Here is a 20986-nt window from a genome sequence, read left to right as displayed (position 1 = left end):
CAATGGCTTTTTTTCTGGCCACATTCCGTAAAGCCCAACTCTGTGGAGTGTACAGCTTAAAGTGGTCCTATTGACAGATACTCCAATCTCCGCTGTGAAGCTTTGCAGCTCCTTCAGGGTTATCTTTGGTCGCTTTGTTGCCTCTCTGATTAATGCCCTCCTTGCCTGGTCTGTGAGTTTTGGTGGGCGGCCCTCTATCTTGGCAGGCTTGTTGTGGTGCCATTTTCTTTCCATTTTTTAATAATGGATTTAATGGTGCTCCGTGGGATGTTCAATGTTTTGGCAATTTTTTTATAACCCAACCCTGATCTGTACTTCTCCACAACTTTGTTCCTAACCTGTTTGGAGAGGTCGTTGGTCTTCATGGTGCCCCTTGCTTAGTGGTGTTGCAGAATCTGGGACCTTCAGAACAGGTGTATATATACTGAGATCATGTGACAGATCACGTGACACTTAGATTGCACACAGGTGGACTTTATTTAACTAATTATGAGACTTCTGAAGGTAATTGGTTGTACCAGATCTTACTTAGGGGCTTCACAGGAAAGGGGTGAATACATATGCACTGTCGTGTCTTTGGCTATGCCGGATTAAGTGATATGACATGCTAACCTATAAAATTCTTTCTCTAATTAATATTACCTGATTAAGCTAATCATGTAAATGTAATTAACTAGAAAGTCGGGGCACCACGGAAGAACGTTTATAGAGCCGTTATCTTCCGAATAAACTCTTAAAATACTTAGTAATACTTTACATCGGTAGCAGTCAATATTAACCCTTATCTTATTTTCAGTCTCATAATGAAAGTTGTAAATTCTTGGCTATCTTCACGAACCCTGGCTAACAAGTTGAATCAGCAATACCAAATTGGGTTTAATTATTTATTTACTAAATACCTGAACTAATCACACAGAATACAAATGATGTCATACAGAAAATGTCCTGGTGGACGGAACCTGTATGAAAGCTGGTTACACAAAGGAAAGGGGGTTGGGCTTGAATGAAAGAGCGGGAAGATTTAGGAACAAAGAAACAGCAGCTATGCTATCGTAAATACATTATCTTATGCATTCTAAATTACCGCCCATTTGGAAAAGGAAAATGCAATAAATATTTACTCTGAGCTGCGCTTCGGTAGATTGGTCGTAGATGCTGGCCGGGTTGGCCAACAGATCTTCCTGTCCTCGGAAGAATGTCTCTGGTGGTAAATTGGATACGTGGTGGTATCTTCGTCCGTCTGTTAGACTGGATCCGTCGTCCATCCTTTCCTAGCCCCCGTCCACAGCGGCCGCTGCTAACTCAACGGCTAGGAAGTATCACTTCTGTAGTGAATAAGCTCAAAGTTCATACCATTCGCCATCAAAGCTCACGCCGAGGTTGGCTTAGTTCTGTACTTGACGTGTGTCCTTCTAACGTAGAGGCTGCAGACCTCACGTACTGGAACAACCTGGTTATCTTTTCGTCAAAGGCTTATATAGTGGAGAGGGGGAAGGATGTGTTTCATCGTTTATAACCCCTCCTCTTCACAGGGATGGGCCACTGATCAAGCAGGGCACTTTCCTTATGAAAACCCAAATCTCTCATTTGGAAGCTAAAATTACATTTAATCTCCTAACAAACAATTTCAATATCAAACATTTAAATTGCATAACAATTCCATGTTACTCTGATAACTAGAGGGTGTATACTTTCCCAGGTACAGTTTATGTTGTCCTGTCATAATGTCTCAGATGACAACCGAACTGACATACATACTCATTACGTTCCCAAGCATATTTCCAACTGGTTTTATTACCAAAATATGGTTCCTTTTCCCCATTTGTTTGATGTTCCCAGACTCTCTATATTTAACACAGGCTATTCAAGTCCTTAAGTAGGGTCAGAGAGGGGAAGGGAGAAAGGTATTTATGGGGGGGGGTCATAAACCTTACCCACAGGCCAACGTCATGACAGCACACACCACTTTTCAGTTTTACATTTGTTTGAATTTTTTTGAAACAAGTAATTTTTTTCACTTCACCATTTGTCTATTTTGTAGTCCATTATATGAAATCCAAATAAAAATCAAGTTAAATTACAGGTTGTAATGCAACAAAATAGGAAAAATGCCAATGGGGATGATAATAATTTTGCAAGGCACTGTATTCCTTCCATCCATCCTACTAAAACTACCTGTTGTGTAGTACTACATACTACATACTATTTACAATATACTGTTTAGTAAAAACGTATGCAGTAAGAAACAAATGTCAACATCATCCATACAAATATCATTTCATCTAATGCACAATTGCGTTGTTTCCAGCCATTTTTTCATTTTGGTACAGCACATCCCCTTATGTGATTATCAGCTGTTGTCAAACACATTACGTCCCAAAAGATGATTCTCTTCCTCAATAGCATGCAACGAATTCGTACTAGATAAAAAGCCAAAAGAATTGTTGAAATTGTCGAAATTTTGCATACAATATTTTATTAACTTTATTTTCACATTCCCAACTAGCCTACTTTTTAGAACTCAAGTACTGGTATTCAGATATGCCCAAAGTCTGACCCTCCCTCCTTCTTTCCCTACTTCCTTCAATAAATATTTCTCTCTCCCTTTCAAATCGGTAGGGCCTGGACTTTGAGACCAAGTCGAGCTACACCCTGCGTGTCGAGGTGTCCAATAGAAACATCGACCTGCGATTCCTTTCCCTTGGCCCATTTAGCGACACAGCTACAGTGCGCCTCATCGTGGAGAATGTGGACGAGCCGCCTGTTTTCTCCTTGCCGCTCAGCAAAATGTTAATATCGGAGGCAGCAAAGGTGGGCACCACCATCGGGACGGTCTCCGCACATGACCCTGACTCCACCAACAGTCCCATCAGGTAGGGGTGTGGCAAGGATTCATCATAGCAAGTTCTAAATCGTAATGCTCTGTTACTGTTTAAATGTTTTTGATCAGTTCCATTTTCTGTTTCTACGACAAATACATTTGCTGGTTGTTTAACTGCTTGTTATGTATTTGGTATGCATCAGTTGTAGCCTTCATTATTCGATGTATGATTGTTCGTTACTATAACAGCCTGCATAAATGTACAGTATGCATCCCTGATTAATGCATTCTTAATGCATTGCCCACAGATGGTCCATAGAATGCATTTATATGGTGGGTGCTGTTGAATCTGGCCCTTGATAGGAAGCCTCTTCAACAGGCTCTCTCTCCTGTCTACCTAACTCCAGGTACTCAATAGATCGCAACACCGACTTGGAGCGCTTCTTCAACATAGACGCCACCACCGGTGTCATCAGCACTGCCAAACCGCTGGACAGAGAAGTCAACGCCATACATAACATCACCATCTTCGCCATGGAGAGCTGTAAGTGTTCTTACTTTGCTCTTTCTGCAGTTGCTACATTACATACGGGTTCTTGTCAATCACTGTTAAAACTTAAAGATACACAATGGAGTTGCTAATTGTGTACGTCAAATGTTGGCTTTCTGTACAATGTGGCGATTTCTGGACAATATGTCTATTTAAGGGACCCCTAAAGAGCACCCCCAGAGGGCAAATGTTATGTAGTGCCTCTTCAACAGTGACATCGCATACGACTTAAGACTATTTCACACTGACAAATCCCAAATTCTCTTTAACCTCTTACATCTAGACGTTCCGCTAGCGGAACACCTGCTCCAATATCCAATGATAGGCGTGGCGCGAATTAAAAATTCCTCAAAAATACAAAAACTTCTATTTTTCAAACATATGACTATTTCACAGCATTTTAAAGACAAGACTCTCCTTTATCTAACCACACTGTCCGATTTCAAAAAGGCTTTACAGCGAAAGCAAAACATTAGATTATGTCAGCAGAGTACCAAGCCAGAAATAATCAGACACCCATTTTTCAAGCTAGCATATAATGTCACAAAAACCCAGAAGACAGCTAAATGCAGCACTAACCTTTGATCTTCATCAGATGACACACCTAGGACATTATGTTATACAATACATACATGTTTTGTTCAATCAAGTTCATATTTATATCAAAAAACAGCTTTTTACATTAGCATGTGACGTTCAGAACTAGCATACCCCCCGCAAACTTCCGGGGAATTTGCTAACAATTTACTAAATTACTCACGATAAACGTTCACAAAAAGCATAACAATTATTTTAACAATTATAGATACAGAACTCCTCTATGCACTCGATATGTCCGATTTTAAAATAGCTTTTTGGTGAAAGCACATTTTGCAATATTCTAAGTACATAGCCCAGCCATCACGGGCTAGCTATTTAGACACCCGGCAAGTTTAGCCTTCACCAAAATCAGATTTACTATTATAAAAGTTTGATTACCTTTTGTTGTCTTCGTCAGAATGCACTCCCAGGACTGCTACTTCAATAACAAATGTTGGTTTGGTCCAAAATAATCCATCGTTATATCCGAATAGCGGCGTTTTGTTCGTGCGTCCCAGACACTATCCGAAATGGTAAATCAGGGTCGCGCGCATGGCGCAAATCGTGACCAAAAAATTCTAAATATTCCATTACCGTACTTCAAAGCATGTCAACCGCTGTTTAAAATCAATTTTTATGCAATTTATCTCGTAAAAAAGCGATAATATTCCGACCGGGAATCTCCTTTTCGGCAAACAGAGTAAAAATCACAAAGACGGGGGCGGCCAGGGCACGCGCCTAAGCCCACAGTCCCTTGATCGGCCACTTGAGAAAGGCGATAATGTGTTTCAGCCTGGGGCTGGGATGACGACATTCTGTTTTTTCCCGGGCTCTGAGCGCCCATGGAAGACGTAGGAAGTGTCACGTTAGAGCAGAGATCCTTTGTAAAAGATAGAGATGGCAAAGAAGTTCAAGAAATGGTCAGACAGGCCACTTCCTGTAAAGGAATCTCTCAGGTTTTGACCTGCCATTTGAGTTCTGTTATACTCACAGACACCATTCAAACAGTTTTAGAAACTTTGGAGTGTTTTCTATCCAAAGCCAATAATTATATGCATATTCTAGTTACTGGGCAGGAGTAGTAACCAGATTAAATCGGGTACGTTTTTTATCCAGCCGTGAAAATACTGCCCCCTAGCCATAACAGGTTAAAATGAGGTAAATCCTGTATCATAAAAGATAGACTTAAGCTTCCTGTACTATTTCCCAATGAATATCATTAGTAGAAGGCTCACTGAGATGTTGCCAAATTCTCCTGGAAGTCTGAAAATCAGTAGGGAGAACGTGCACAGACCCTTCATCTCCTTGACTTGTAAAGGAGAGTTTGAGCAGATGCTCTACTGCTACAGAGGTTGACTGCAGTTGATCACTGGCTCTAGAACTTGTAGTGTTTGATCGAGCGTCACCTTGATTCCAAACGATGGCCGAAGCTGACCCACACACACACACACACACACACACTTTCCTCCCAACGCCCGGGCTCTCCCGCTGCAGACTTTGTCTGTGACCTTCACCAAAAGAAGTGCCGCTGTTCCCCAATCGTTCCATCTGACTCAGTACTACTGAGGCTGGAGCTCAATCAAACCTGCACCGTGGCAAACCCCCATTGGGGTTGGAGGAGTGTAACATTGCTCCTTAATCATTTTACTTTCAACATATTTAAGTAGATTTCTAACTACTCTAACATAACGAATCCCCGAGCTGACAAAGTAAAAATATGTCTTTCTGCCCCTGAGCAGTTATCCCACTGTTCCCCAGGCGTCAAAGACGTGGATGTCGATTAAGGCAGCCCCCCGCACCTCTCTGATTCAGAGGGGTTGGGTTAAATGTGGAAGACACATTTCAGTTGAATTTATTCAGTTGTACAACTGACTAGGTATCCCTCTTTCCTTTCCTTAATGTAATTATAGTTTCAACATATTTACATGTAAATACACTCTTAGAAAAAAAGGTGCTATCTAGAACCTAAAAGAGTTATTCGGCTAAAACCATAGCAGAACCCATTTTGGTTCCAGGTAGAACCCTTTTAAAAAGGGTTCTCCTATGGGGACAGCTGAAGAACCCCTTTGGAACCCTTTTTTCTACGTGTACAGTAGATAGTACTGTACACTCATAGAAAAAAGGGTTCCAAAGGGCTTCTTCAGCTCCTTAGTCACACTTCATTGCTCCTTAGTCAATGACATTTCACTTTCAACATATCAGTAGACTTGAGTAGAGTACTCTAACGTCCCTCCTTGTAAATTTAATTTAACTTTTAACATATTTTATTAGAATAGAGTACTACTATAACCTCCTCAGTCAATTTCATTTGACTTTCAAAACATTTTAAGCAGTGCGATTAATTAGACAATGAGTGAATATTGACTAAAACTCAAATCGAAGTAGATATAACGTGCATTTTTGCAGGGACAGTATATGAATTTGTTATTTTTTTATTTCACCTTTATTTAACCAGGTAGGCCAGTTGAAAAAAAGTTCTCATTTACAACTGCGACCTGGCCAAGATAAAGCAAAGCAGTACAACACAAACAACAGAGTTACACATGGAACAAACGTACAGTCAATAACACAATATAAAAAGTCTATATACAGTGTGTGCAAATGGCGCAAGGAGGTAAGGCAATAAATAGGCCATAGTAGCAAAGTAATTACAATTTAGAAAATTAACACTGGAGTGATAGATGTGCAAGTAGAAATACTGGTGCGCAAAAGAGCAAAAAAGTCAATAAAAACAATATGGGGATGAGGTAGGTAGATTGGATGGGCAATTTACAGATGGGCTGTGTACAGCTGCAGCGATCGGTAAGCTGCTCAGATAGCTGATGCTTAAAGTTAGTGAGGGAGATATAAGTCTCCAACTTCAGCGATTTTTGCTATTCGTTCCAGTCATTGGCAGCAGAGAGCTGGAAGGAATGGCCTGCCAAAGGAGGTGGTGGCTTTGGGGATGACCAGTGAGATATACAGTTGAAGTCGGAAGTTTACATACACCTTAGCCAAATGCATTTAAACTCAGTTTTTCACAATTCCTGACATTTAATCCTAGTAAAAATTCCTTGTTTTAGGTCAGTTAGGATCACCACTTTATTTTAAGAATGTGAAATGTCAGAATAATAGTAGAGAGAATGATTTATTTCAGCTTTTATTTCTTTCATCACATTCCCAGTGGGTCAGAAGTTAACATACACTCAATTAGTATTTGGTAGCATTGCCTTTAAATTGTTTAACTGGGGTAAGTTGGGTGAATTCTCCTTGCTTGCACTCACTTTTTCAGTTCTGCCCACAAATGTTCTATGGGATGGAGGTCAGGGTTTTGTGATGGCCACTCCAATACCTTGACTTTGTTGTCCCTAAGCCATTTTGCCACAACTTTGGAAGTATGCTTGGGGTCATTGTCCATTTGGAAGACCCATTTGCGACCAAGCTTTAACTTCCTGACTGATGTCTTGAGATGTTGCTTCAATATATCCACTTAATTTTCCCACCTCACGATGCCATCCATTTTGTGAAGTGCACCAGTCCCTCCTGCAGCAAAGCACCCCCACAACATCAAATCAAAATCAAATGTATTTATATAGCCCTTCGTACATCAGCTGATATCTCAAAGTGCTGTACAGAAACCCAGCCTAAAACCCCAAACAGCAAGCAATGCATGTGAAAGAAGCACGGTGGCTAGGAAAAACTCCCTAGGAAAAACTCCCTAGAAAGGCCAGAAACCTAGAGAGGAACCAGGCTATGAGGGGTGGCCAGTCCTCTTCTGGCTGTGCCGGGTGGATATTATAACAGAACATGGTCAAGATGTTAAAATGTTCATAAATGACCAGCATGGTCAAATAATAATAATCATAGTAGTTGTCGAGGGTGCAACAAGCACGTCCGGTGAACAGGTCAGGGTTCCATAGCTGCAGGCAGAACAGTTGAAACTGGAGCAGCAGCACGGCCAGGTGGACTGGGGACAGCAAGGAGTCATCATGCCAGGTAGTCCTGAGGCATGGTCCTAGGGCTCAGGTCCCCCGAGAAAGAAAGAAAGAAAGAAAGAAAGAAAGAAAGAGAGAATTAGAGAGAGCATATTTAAATTCACACACAGGACACCGGATAAGACAAGAGAAATACTCCAGATGGAACAGACTGACCCTAGCCCCCCGACACATAAACTACTGCAGCATAAATACTGGAGGCTGAGACAGGAGGGATCAGAAGACACTGTGGCCCCATCCGATGATACCCCCGGACAGGGCCAAACAGGCAGGATATAACCCCACCCACTTTGCCAAAGCACAGCCCCCACACCACTAGAGGAATGTCTCCAACCACCAACTTACCGTCCTAACATGATGCTGCCACCCCTGTGCTTCACGGTTGGGATGGTGTTCTTCGGCTTGCAAGCATCCCCCTTTTTTCCTCCAAACATAACGATGGTCATTATGGCCAAACAGTTCTATTTTTGTTTCATCAGACCAGAGGACATTTCTCCAAAAAGTACGAACTTTGTCCCCATGTGCAGTTGCAAGCCATAGTCTAGCTTTTTTTATGGCGGTTTTGGAGCAGTGGCTTCTTCCTTGGTGAGCGGCCTTTCAGGTTGTCAATATAGCACTCGTTTTACTGTGGATATAGATACTTTTGTATCTGTTTCCTCCAGCATCTTCACAAGGTCCTTTGCTGTTGGTCTGGGATTGATTTGCACTTTTTCCACCAAAGTACGTTCATCTCTAGGAGACAGAACGCGTCTCCTTCCTGAGCGGTATGACGGCTGAGTGGTCCCATGGTGTTTATACTTGCATACTATTGTTTGTACAGATGAACCTGGTACCTTCAGGCATTTGGAAATTGCTCCCAAGGATGAACCAGACTCGTGGAGGTCTACAATTTTGAAATGTGGAGGCAATTATTTTGAATAAGCCTAACTCATATGCATTCTCCTGTTCTATTGTTTTCTTTTCAACTTTCTTTCATTGTCCAGAAGCCAAAGGCATTATCTTAATCATATTAGCGACCCTTGAAAGTTGTTGCATCTTTAAATCCCTCCTCTTTCTAATGGATATTTCCATTTCTGTCCATGAAACCGCTTGCATGTGCGGTGCGCATTATAGAATAGAGTTTTGAAATTGAACATTCCTGCGTAGGCTTACTGCCGTGTGTACATTGATGTGCCTAAAATGTGAAGAAATAATAGTTTATCAACATTTGAAGCTAAACATTCTGATCTGTTCCTTCAGCCCTATGAAATGATAGGCATACACCTCCACTACACTACTTTGATACGTATCAGTGGGGATTAAGAATTGAGTATACGCAATGCCCACAGAAAAAATAACTGGGTATACGGCATATACCTGCATATACCCTCCACTACACCACTGCTATTGAGGAAGAGAATCATCTTTTCACACCCACGTGTATTTGACAACAGCTAATAATCAGAATAGGGGATGTCCTGTACAAAAATGAACAAATCACCATTGCACATTAGATGACGCTTTCTCAGTATGTATGATTAGTATGTTGATATTTGTTTCTTACTCCATACATTTTTACCAAACAGTGAATTCTAAATAGTAGGACGTTTGATAAGTACATAGTATGCAGTTTTAGTAAGTAGGCAAGGCAGATTTCGGACACTGTCACGTCCTGACCATAGTAAGTTGTTATTTTCTATGTTAGAGTAGGTCAGGGCGTGACAGGGGGTGTTTGTCTGTTTTTGTATTTCTATGTTTTGTATTTCTTTGTTTGGGCCGAGTATGGTTCCTAACCAGAGGCAGCTGTCTAACGTTGTCTCTGATTAGGAACCATACTTAGGCAGCCTGTTTTTCCTTTGGGTTTTGTGGGTAGTTGTTTTCCGTTTTGTTCATGTACCTGATGGAAATGTTGGCTGTCGTTTTTGTTATTTTTGTTTAAGTGTCGTCATTAAAAGAAATATGAGCACTTTACACGCTGCGCCTTGGTCCCCTTCATACGACCCTCGTTACAGAACTACCCACCATGACTGGATCAAGCGGCATGCCCAGGCAGAGATGGACACCTGGTCACACATGGAATGCATGGAGTTGGGGGCAAGTCATTGACAGATATCGGAGCCTACCGGGGAAGAATGAGAAGCAGCCCCAAAAGCATTTGGGGGGGGGCACACGGATAGTTTGGCTGGGCCAGGGGTGAGCCCTGAGCCAACTCCCAGTGCTTATTGTGGTGAGCATGTGCCTGCCTCTCGCACTCCCTCTCCGGTACGCCTCCATAATCCAGTATGTCCAGTGCCTGCTCTTCACGCTCTCCCTCCAGTGCGCCTCCAGAATCCAGGAAGTCCTGTGCCTGCTTCCCACACTCTCCCTCCAGTTCGCCTCAATAGCCCAGTAAGGCCGGGGGCCTGCTTTGAGCACTCAGTGCGTCTCCCCAGTCCGGTGAGACCGGTTCCAGCTCCCCGTAGGAAGCCTCCAGTGATGATCAATGGTCCGAAGCCTCTAGTGATGATCAATGGTTCGAAGCCTCCAGTGATCATCCATGGCACGAAGCCTCCAGTGATCATCCATGGCACGAAGCCTCCAGTGATCATCCATGGCACGAAGCCTCCAGTGATCATCCATGGCACGAAGCCTCCAGTGATCATCCATGGCACGAAGCCTCCAGTGATCATCCATGGCACGAAGCCTCCAGTGATAATCCATGGCACGAAGCCTGTAGGGATGATCCATGGCACGGAGCCTGTAGGGATGATCCATGGCACGAAGCCTGTAGGGATGATCTATGGCACGAAGCCTCCAGTGATAATCCATGGCCCTTAGCCTCCAGTGATGATCCATGGCACAAAGCCTCCAGTGATGATCCATGGCACGGAGCCTGCAGCGAAGGTCCCCAGTCCGGAACCTACAGAGACGCTCTCCAGTCCGGAACCTACAGAGACGCTCTCCAGTCCGGAACCTACAGAGACGCTCTCCAGTCCGGAACCTACAGAGACGCTCTCCAGTCCGGAACCTACAGAGACGCTCTCCAGTCCGGAACCTACAGAGACGCTCTCCAGTCCGGAACCTACAGCGACGCTCTCCAGCCCGGAGCCTCCAGCGACGCTCCTCAGCCCGGAGCCTCCAGCGACGCTCCCCAGCCCGGAGCCCTCAGCGACGCTCCCCAGCCCGGAGCCTTCAGCGGCGGTCTGTATCCAGGGTCAGTCAGTTCCCTTACCATATTTACAATGTGCCGGGATACTGGAGTGATAGAGATAGATATGTATAGGCGTAAGGTGACTAGGCATCAGGATGATATATGATAAACAGAGTAGCAGCAGCATATATGATGATTGTATGTGAGTGGTTGTGCGAGTGTGTACAGTCAGTATAAATTTATATTATGTGTGTGTGAGCAAATTATGAAGTGTGTTTGTGTGTGTGTTGGAGGGTCAGTGAGTGTGCATAGGTGTGCAAATGACTACACAGACTATGAACTCAATTAGTCCATGTAGCTATTTTGTCAGCTATTTAGTTAGCTATTTAGCAGTCTTTGGGATAGAAGCTATTCAGGAGCCTGGTTGACAGACTTGATGCACCGGTACCACTTAACATGCAGATGCAGAGAGAACAGTCTATGGCTTGGGTGGCTGTAGTCTTTAACGATTTTCTGGGCCTTCCTTTAAAACCGCCTGATATAGAGGTTCTGGATGGCAGGGAGCTCGGCCCCAGTGATGTACTGGGCTGTCTGCACCACCCTATTTAGCGCCATGTCATACCAAGCCGTGTTACATCCGGTCAAGAAGCTGTCAATGGTACAGCTGTAGAACCTTTTTAGGGTTTGAGGGCCCATGCTAAACCTTTTCAACCTCCTGAAGGGGAAGAGGCACTATCACGCCTTCTTCATGACTGTGCGCCTGTGTGTGAACTACCGTAACTCCTTAGTGATTTGGACACTGAGGAACTTGAAGCGCTTGACCCGTTCCACTGCAGCCCTGTTGATGTGTCAGGGACACAGCTGATGTGAATAGTAGTACTTCTCTTCTTTGTCATCCAGGAGATAGGTTGCATCACAGAGCTCATCTTTCCTGAAAGGAGAAATAAATACAGTTGTGTAAATGTCTTGTAGTTATGTCTAGATAGAAAAATATGAGTAAAAGCACTATGTAGTCTACATACACAATAAACAGGGTCCCTGTGGGTCCACAATTGCTTTGCAGCATGTTCAGGATTTGCTAGTCAGTATACCATTTGAATAAACTAGATATCCTAAATAGTGGTGTGTTTGCATTGGCTGAAAAATATAGGGGAAAAAAATATAGGAAAAAATATATATATAGGAAAAATATATACTATCTCAGCCAGCCAGGAGTACCTGTAGGTGAGGTTGAGGGAGATTGACTGATCAATTGTTTCATCCAGGAAAGAGGTTTCACCCGAGCAGGGGTTCAACATCATTCCTGAAGTAAATCCTAAAAAAGGAATTATTAAAAAAAACACAAAAAACCCATAAATCCAGCACAGGTCTACACAATATAAAAGACGCATCAAACTGGTTATGCTATTGAACAGTTCAACAGGCAAAAATGAACATGTTCATTAGTGATTTACTTTGTTGTTTAAATCGCTTATGAAAGTGGACATGGAATGGAATGTAGTTGATAGAAGATTCCCCAACTTGTGCCCGCTAGACTAAATAGAAAAACAAGATACTCATCTTTGACTCAAGATTACTTGACCGAAAGAAATGACATAAACAGAGCTGACAGGATTCCATATTCTTCATGTCAGATGCATAGTGTTATATAATATATTTCAATCTGAACGTTTTGTTCGCATTATAATGTGGCTAATGTTACCGTTCCTTCCCTTTCTTTAGGCTAAGCTTCTAGCTACACCAGCTACAATGGCGTTCTATGAAACCTGAATGTACTATGTAACTAACATTTATAGCAATAACTACACATTCTAACTACAACAGTAACACCAACAATCAATACCCATATCCAATGTTGCTACTTACAAGTGTCTGTCCAGCAGAATAAGGCCATCCCTTGCTTGCTCGAATGTGTCTTCCACCAAAACAAGCCTACGTGCTAAACAGCAACTTTCGGGAGTCAAATCATTTTGGTGGGGGATAGGCAATGCTGGTCATGTACACTACTGGTCAAAAGTTTTAGAACACCTACTCAGTCAAGGGTTTTTCTTTATTCGTACTGTTTTCTACATTGTAGAACAAGTTGTTGCATTTTATAAGAATATGGTTAGAATTATACACTGTAATTTTAGGCCTTGTCAATAGCCTAGTGAATTGAATCTTGTTTATTGACTATGTTTGGCATGTCCAGATTGCAATTTAAAGTAGGCCTAGCCCCTAAATCAGTGTGAATGCTGTAGCCTATGTTTAACAATGTATTTCCATGTTGAAACAATGCAATTACAAAAATGTGGACTGCAAATATATTCAACATATTTAGCAAATATGGGGCAGGCTATTTAACAAACTAGGCTATAACGTATTCAACATTCTAACTGGAGTTGATGACAATGCAATACATAAAAGACTGTAAATACACGACGTGAAGCAGCCATATATTTAGCCATGGAGCACATTCTGATTGGACACTGAGGGGGCCGAGCCTAGACACTCCCACAACTTGTTTATTCATAAAAACTGAACCCTTTCGTGCCACCGCCAGCTTCTACGCCCATAATTCCAGTTGTGAAAATAGCTAAAATATTTTAGACACACCCCCGAACATACATACCACTACACTCTTAGAAGAAAGGGTTCCAAAAGGGTTCTTCGGCTGTACCCATAGGATAACCCTTTTTGGTTCCAGGTAGAACCCTTTTGGGTTCCATGTAGAACCCTCTGTAGAAAGGGTTCTACATGGAACCCAAAAGAGTGTTACCTGTAACCAAAAATGGTTCTTCAAAGGGTTCTCCTATGGGGACAGCTAAAGTATCCTTTAAGGTCGTAGATAGCGCCTTCTTTTTCCAAGAGTGTAATGCCAGCCCTAATATTAACCATTGCGTTAGGTTTGTTGAAACAGAGACTTTAAAGTCAATAGATCATGGTCAGAGGCATCGCAGCTCCCTTAAATGTGTCTTGGCAGGGAAGATTGAGGTGTCTTCTCCTATGTTTCTCTGGGTGGGAGACATGGCTGATCCCTGAAGAAGCCTTGTGTCCATTGTGTTAGCCAGAGTTAGCAATTGGCCAAAAAATTAAGGTATTCTTGAAAACAAATCTTGGGACTGGCTTCAAGGACACATATTAGGTTTAGTCTTGGACTAAAAAGCATGCTCAATAGGGAATCTCCATTTAAATAGCTTCTTAGTCAAGGACTAGAATTAGTCTGTGTCTGGTAAACTAACCCTAACTGTGCAATCAGATGATCGAGTTCACCATAACAATTGGATGCCTATCACCCTTTGGTGTTGTGCCTCCAAAATGTGCTATTCGATTATACAATTGCAGGAAAAGCTGGGCTTCAGATGTAAGATGTTTCTGTTAGAAATTGATTGAAAAGCTTTTATCTTTGGATATCCTCATGATTTGGATATTTGATTTGTTTTTTTGTCTCACTTTGGACTGGGATTAGAAAGTTAGAGATAAGTTGTACCAAAGGAGGCCAATTTGCAAGAACAGAAGTTTGCTCCAAAGGCTAACACTCAGTTTTTGTCTCTCTATACCTCGTTCCAGTCTATGCCCTCAAGACATTGAATAGAGTGGGGAGCTGTATCTCTATGACAACATACTTTACTGCCATTGTCAGAGTCGGTAGAGCTCAGCTAAAATATCACCTCTCTTTATTTATTTCCTTTGGGCAGCATCATAAACCAACTGGGTTACTGTACCTGGAGAGTGAGGCAAGATTCTTGGATCTGCTTCTCACCTGGCTGGCTGCCTTACTGAGAAGTGTGTGTATGTATGGTGTGTGTGTGTGATTTACAGTAATTAAGTGCTCTCTCTCACTCCCTCTCTTGCACTCTCTCCCGCTTCACCTCTATAAATTAACAGCAGATGTGCATGATTCACTGACAGATGCACATAATCTATTTCCGAGTCGAGCTGCAATCAGCACTGTGGAGACATGTAGCTAACGCTACAGTAGTAAAAGGTGTTAATTTCGCAAATGTTTTATTCATGGAGATGTTTTGATAACATTTGTATGAGGGAGATAAACATTGGATATTTGCACTGGAATTTTGCACTACAAACACATGTACTGTATGCTTACAGGAAAACTCATTATGATATTGGCCGCGTTCCAGACCGACTGCAAAGCAGTCAAACTGCACATATTAATCAGTGATTTGGGCATCAGATTTCAATATCATTGTAACATCTGCTTCCAACTCACACAATCAAACACATAGATCCCCTGAACGCAGCTCACTTTCCAGCCCACTTTCCAGCTCACACTCTCAAACACCTAGATCCCCTGAACGCAGATTACTCTCCAGATCCCAATCACCTGTTCACACACCTGTATGTCATTATCACACACTATTTAGTTCAGTTCTTTGCACCCAATCACTGTGAGGTATTGTTTGTTTTGTGACACACGGCTTTCTGAGCGCTGAGTTTCCCGTGAGTTACTTCTCCCGTGAATGATAGTTTATGCCTGCCTCACTAATGATGGCTTTTGCCTATTCCCTGCCTGTACTTTAGCCTGTACTTTAGCCTATCGGATTTCCTGTTATGTACCTATTACCTGATCTCCCAGACTGCGTTACTAGCCTTTTCCCTGCCTGTACTGTTGCCCTTTTGGACCCCTGTGTATGACCTTCTGCCTGCACCTGGACCCAGCTACCTGCCTCCTCCTGTGGTCCTTTGCAATAAACACCTGCTGTGCTCTGCTCTTGAAACCAGCTCTCTGTCTCCCCTCGTGTTAATTACAATCATATTGATGCTTTTACTGTCATGTTAAACACTTTCAGAGGTTATGAGATTTAGGCGGCCTGGAACACAGCCAATGTGTCATCCACAAAATTCTATAGATAGCAACTGATACGCAAGGCGTTTAGAGTCGTGTTCCTTAGGGCATGTTCACACCACATCAAAACATTTTGCAACGTAAAACAAAAACAGACAAGTTTAAATAGTACCTCCTTGTTTCACTCAGTTTTGGACAGTTTTCTCCCATTTCGTACCTACTTGTTAGGTTCTAAATATCAGAGTAAGAACTCGGCGAACATTGTGAAAGCTTAAACCAAGTTTATTCATCCCAAAGGATCGAACAGCTAAACAGACAAAGACATGGTTCTACCAGTGGTGGTATATATACCCCAATTTGGGGTGGAGTCACTTCCTTCTCGCTAAACATTGCATCTTTGTTTGCTAGGCAGGAAATTAAGTGATACGGGCAGGAAATTAAGTGATACGGACAAACTGTTCCTTCTCCCTTAATGTGACCTAACCTGACTTGACCCCCTTCATCACTAATCTACAGCTCTCTCCCCTTATCAGTGCTGCCACGTGATCGTTTCCCCTACACTCAGTACATTACAAACTTAATTGCATTGATCATATACATTCCTCCTACAGATACCCATTAACTAATGGTGTGACCCTAGACTATGGCACCCCTCATGTCTCTAGCATAGCTAATGATTAATAATATTTAAAGTTTAGCCTGTTAGGGCTAGGGGGCAGTATTTACACGGCCGGATAAAAAAAACGTACCCGATTATAAATCTGGTTATTACTACTGCCCAGAAACTAGAATATGCCTATAATTATTGGCTTTGGATAGAAAACACCCTAAAGTTTCTAAAACTGTTTGAATGGTGTCTGTGAGTATAACAGAACTCATATGGCAGGCAAAAACCTGAGAAGATTCCTTACAGGAAGTGGCCTGTCTGACAAGTTCTTGTTCTTCTTGACTCTCTTTATTGAAAACTGAGGATCTTTGCTGTAACGTGACACTTCCTACGGCTCCCATAGGCTCTCAGAACCCGGGAAAAAGCTGAATGATGTAATTCCAGCCCCTGGCTGAAAAACATTAGCGCCTTTGGTAAGTGGTCTATCAAAGGACAATCTGACTGGGGCGCGTGCACGAGGTGACCCCATGTTTTATTTTCTCTCTTTGTACTAAAACACAGATTCCCGGTCGGAATATTATCGCTTTTTTTACGAGAAAAATTGCATAAAAATTGATTTTAAACAGCGTTTGACATGCTTCGAACTACGGTAATGGAATATTTAGATTTTTTTTGGTCACGAAACGCGTCGGGCGCGTCACCCTTCTTTACCCTTTCGGATAGTGTCTTGAACGCACGAACAAAACGCCGCTATTTGGATATAACTATGGATTATTTGGAACCAAACCAACATTTGTTATTGAAGTAGAAGTCCTGGGAGTGCATTCTGACCAAGAACAGCAAAGGTAATTGTAACGGCGGTCTACGGAAGAAGTGGACCAAAATGCGGCGGAGTTAGGGTTCGTCATTTTTAATGTCACGAACACTATGCAATTCACAAAACAACAAAACTGACAGCCAACACAGTCCTGTCAGGTGCAACAACAGTGACAAGAACAATTACCCACACCACACAACGGAAACGTAGGCAACTTATGTGTGACTCCCAATCAACCACAACCCTCTACAGCTGTGCTTGATTGGAAGTCACACGGCCAAAATTAAATGAAACAATAAAACACTCACTCCCTTCTGCCACGTCCTGACCCAACTACACCCTCTACTGGTCAGGACGTGACAGTACCCCCCCCCAAGGTGCAGACCCCGGGATGCACCTAAAAAAAGGAAAACACAAAAAAAATCCCCAACAAAAAGGAACACCTAAACAATAAGGGAGGGAAGGGAGGGTGGCTGCCGTCACCGACGGCACTGTGCTACACCCTCCCTCCCCAACCCACCTATCCTGGAGGTGGCTCAGGTGCAGGACGTGGACCTCGCTCCACCTTCGGCGTCGCCCACTCTGTTGGCGCCGATCGCTGCGGCGGGCAGACGGGCCACTCGGGCTGACCCTGGCAGACGGACCACTCTGGCTGGGTCGGAAGACATGCGGACCACTCGGGCTGGGCCGGAGGGCAGGAGGACCACTCGGGCTGGGCCGGAGGGCAGGAGGACCACTCGGGCTGGGCCGGAGGACAGGAGGACCACTCGGGCTGATCCTGACAGGCCGGGCACCCTGGCAGATCAGGGCAGGCGGGCACCTCTGGCAGAACAGGGCAGTCCGGCCACTCTGGCAGAACAGGGCAGTCCGGCCACTCTGGCAGAACAGGGCAGTCCGGCCACTCTGGCAGAACAGGGCAGTCTGGCCACTCTGGATTCACCAGGCTGGGGAGACATAACGGAGGCCTGGCTCTGGGCGCAGGCCCTGGACTCACCAGTCTGGGAAGGCCCGCTGGAGGCCTGGTTTGAGGAGGTGGCACAGGAGAGACCAGGGTGGAGAGACCCAATGGAGGACCGGTCCGTGGAGGAGACACGGGTTTGACCAAAATAGGGAGACCCACTAGAGGACTGGTCCGTGGAGGAGACACGGGCTTGACCAGGATAGGGAGACCCACTGGAGTACTGGTCCGTGGAGGAGGCACGGGCTTGACCAGGATGGGAAGACATGCAGGAGGCTTGGTTCTGGGCGTAGGTACAGGATGTGCAGGGCTGGGAAGACATGCAGGAGGCCTGTTTCTGGGCGCAGGCACAGTCTTTACCAGACAACCAGCACGCACCTCAGGACGAGTATGGAGAGCTGCCTCAGGTGACATCATACCCACGACACGCTCATTAGGGCGAATGCCGTACTTTATGCACCACACTAGCAGCTCTCTCATCTCTCTCTCTCCTAATTTTCCCATTAACCCCGTCACAGTCTCTGTCTCATATCCCTCGCTCACCTCCAATGTCATCCCGACTGGCTCTGGTTCCGACCTCAGCTCCACCGACTGTCCCGTGTGCCCCCCCCAAAAAAATTCTTGGGGCTGCCTCTCGCGCTCGTTGCGCTCTCTCTCTACGTAGTATCGCCTCTCCGCTCTCGCCGCTTCAATCTCCCACTGCGGGAGGCGATAATCCCCAGCCTGAGTCCATGGTCCCTCTCCGTCCAGGATCTGTTCCCACGTCCATTTGTCCATAACGCAGTAGTCCTGCTGCTCCTTCCTCTTCCGCCGCTTGGTCCTGGTTTGGTGGGTAATTCTGTAACGGCTGTCTACGGAAGAAGTGGACCAAAATGCGGGGGAGTTAGGGTTCGTCATTTTTAATGTCACGAACACTATGCAATTCACAAAACAACAAAACTGACAGCCAACACAGTCCTGTCAGGTGCAACAACAGTGACAAGAACAATTACCCACACCACACAACGGAAACGTAGGCAACTTATGTGTGACTCCCAATCAACCACAACCCTCTACAGCTGTGCTTGATTGGAAGTCACACGGCCAAAATTAAATGAAACAATAAAACACTCACTCCCTTCTGCCACGTCCTGACCCAACTACACCCTCTACTGGTCAGGACGTGACAGTAATAACATTTTTCTTATAGTAAATCTGACTTTGGTTGGTGTCTAAATAGCTAGCCCTGTGATGCCGGGCTATCTACTTATAATATTGCAAAATGTGCTTTCACCGAAAAGCTATTTTAAAATCGGACATAGCGAGTGCGTAGAGGAGTTCTGTATCTATAATTCTTAAAATAATTGTTATGCTTTTTGTGAACGTTTATCGTGAGTAATTTAGTAAATTCACCGGAAGTTTGCGGGGGGTATGCTAGTTCTGAACGTCACATGCTAATGTAAAAAGCTGGTTTTTGATATAAATATGAACTTGATTGAACAAAACATGCATGTATTGTATAACATAATGTCCTAAGATTGTCATCTGATGAAGATCATTAAAGGTTAGTGCTGCATTTAGCTGTGGTTTGGGTTTATGTGACATTATATGCTAGCTTGAAAAATGGGTTTTCTGATTATTTCTGGCTGGGTACTCTGCTGACATAATCTAATGTTTTGCTTTTGTTGTAAAGCCTTTTTGAAATCGGACAGTGTGGTTAGATTAACGAGAGTCTTGTCTTTAAAATGGTGTAAAATAGTCATATGTTTGAGAAATTGAAAAAATAGCATTTCTAAGGTATTTGAATAACGCGCCACGGGATTCCACTGGCTGTTACGTAGGTGGGACGAAATCGTCCCACTGGCCCTAGAGAAGTTAAAAATCCGAACCCATCAGTCCATTCTCTTTGAACATTTGATATCATACTGTTCAACATTACATAAACTTGGAAATGGACAAACAATGACAATAAAACATGAACGAAAAAATACAACATAATTAACATTCACAGTGAGGTTTAAAAACTTAGACTTATGGCCTCTGTTCTACAGGAACACCATGCACACACTTATTTCCAGTTCTCATAGAACACTGATGATAACGTGTCTGCTGGAGTTGTCGACTCCTTCCATTTAAACTTTCTCCTTCTGGTTCCTAAGAGAGCGATAGCACAGACTTGAAAAGCAAAGAAAACACAAAACATAACAGTATTAACAAGGTGGTAAGCTATGCATAATTATATGTGCATGAAAACCCAAAGTTTGATAACATGACAACTGCCACTCTCTCTTCACCTGACTATCCCTTCAGGATACTTTTCTGCTGAGTTTGGCAAAAATGAATGCCCTAAAATGCCTCCTCTTGCTAGCAAAACATTTTGCAACATAAAATCAAAACAGACAAGTTTAAATAGTACCTCCTCGTTTCACTCTGTTTCTGACAGTTTTCTCCCATTTCGTACATACTGAACACAATTATTACATCCCTGCCATTGTAAGACTGAACTGTCCGACCATGTATGGTAGCCAGACATTTGTTGATCGAGAACGGATTTGAACCCACAGCGTTAGCAACCTTGCAGTGAAACTCTAGATTCAAATCAAATCAAACTTTATTTGTCACATGCGCCGAATTACACAAGTGTAGCCTTTACCATGAAATGCTTACTTATAAGCCCTTAACCCAACAGTGCAGTTCAAGAAGAGTTAAGAAAATATTTACCAAGTAGACTAAAATAAAAAGTAATAATAAAAAGTAACACAATAACGAGGCTATATACAGGGGGCACCGGTACTGAGTCAGTATG

General features: G+C 43.4%; 1 protein-coding gene across 1 annotated transcript in view; it reads left to right on the top strand.

Annotated features, from left to right (window-relative positions):
• The window catches only part of LOC106568679 (cadherin-7), a 152784-nt gene that overhangs the window by 41383 nt on the left and 90415 nt on the right, over positions 1-20986 (top strand). Inside the window, exons 6-7 of the mRNA XM_014139204.2 lie at positions 2620-2873; positions 3229-3365. Of these exons, the coding sequence (XP_013994679.2) occupies positions 2620-2873; positions 3229-3365 (391 nt within the window). The remainder of the gene's footprint in view (positions 1-2619; positions 2874-3228; positions 3366-20986) is intronic.

Source organism: Salmo salar, chromosome ssa14 (assembly GCF_905237065.1).
Source record: "Salmo salar chromosome ssa14, Ssal_v3.1, whole genome shotgun sequence".
In the NCBI taxonomy this organism is placed as follows: domain Eukaryota; kingdom Metazoa; phylum Chordata; class Actinopteri; order Salmoniformes; family Salmonidae; genus Salmo; species Salmo salar.
Note: the sequence above shows the minus strand (reverse complement) of the source record. Positions and strands in the feature narration are given on the sequence as shown.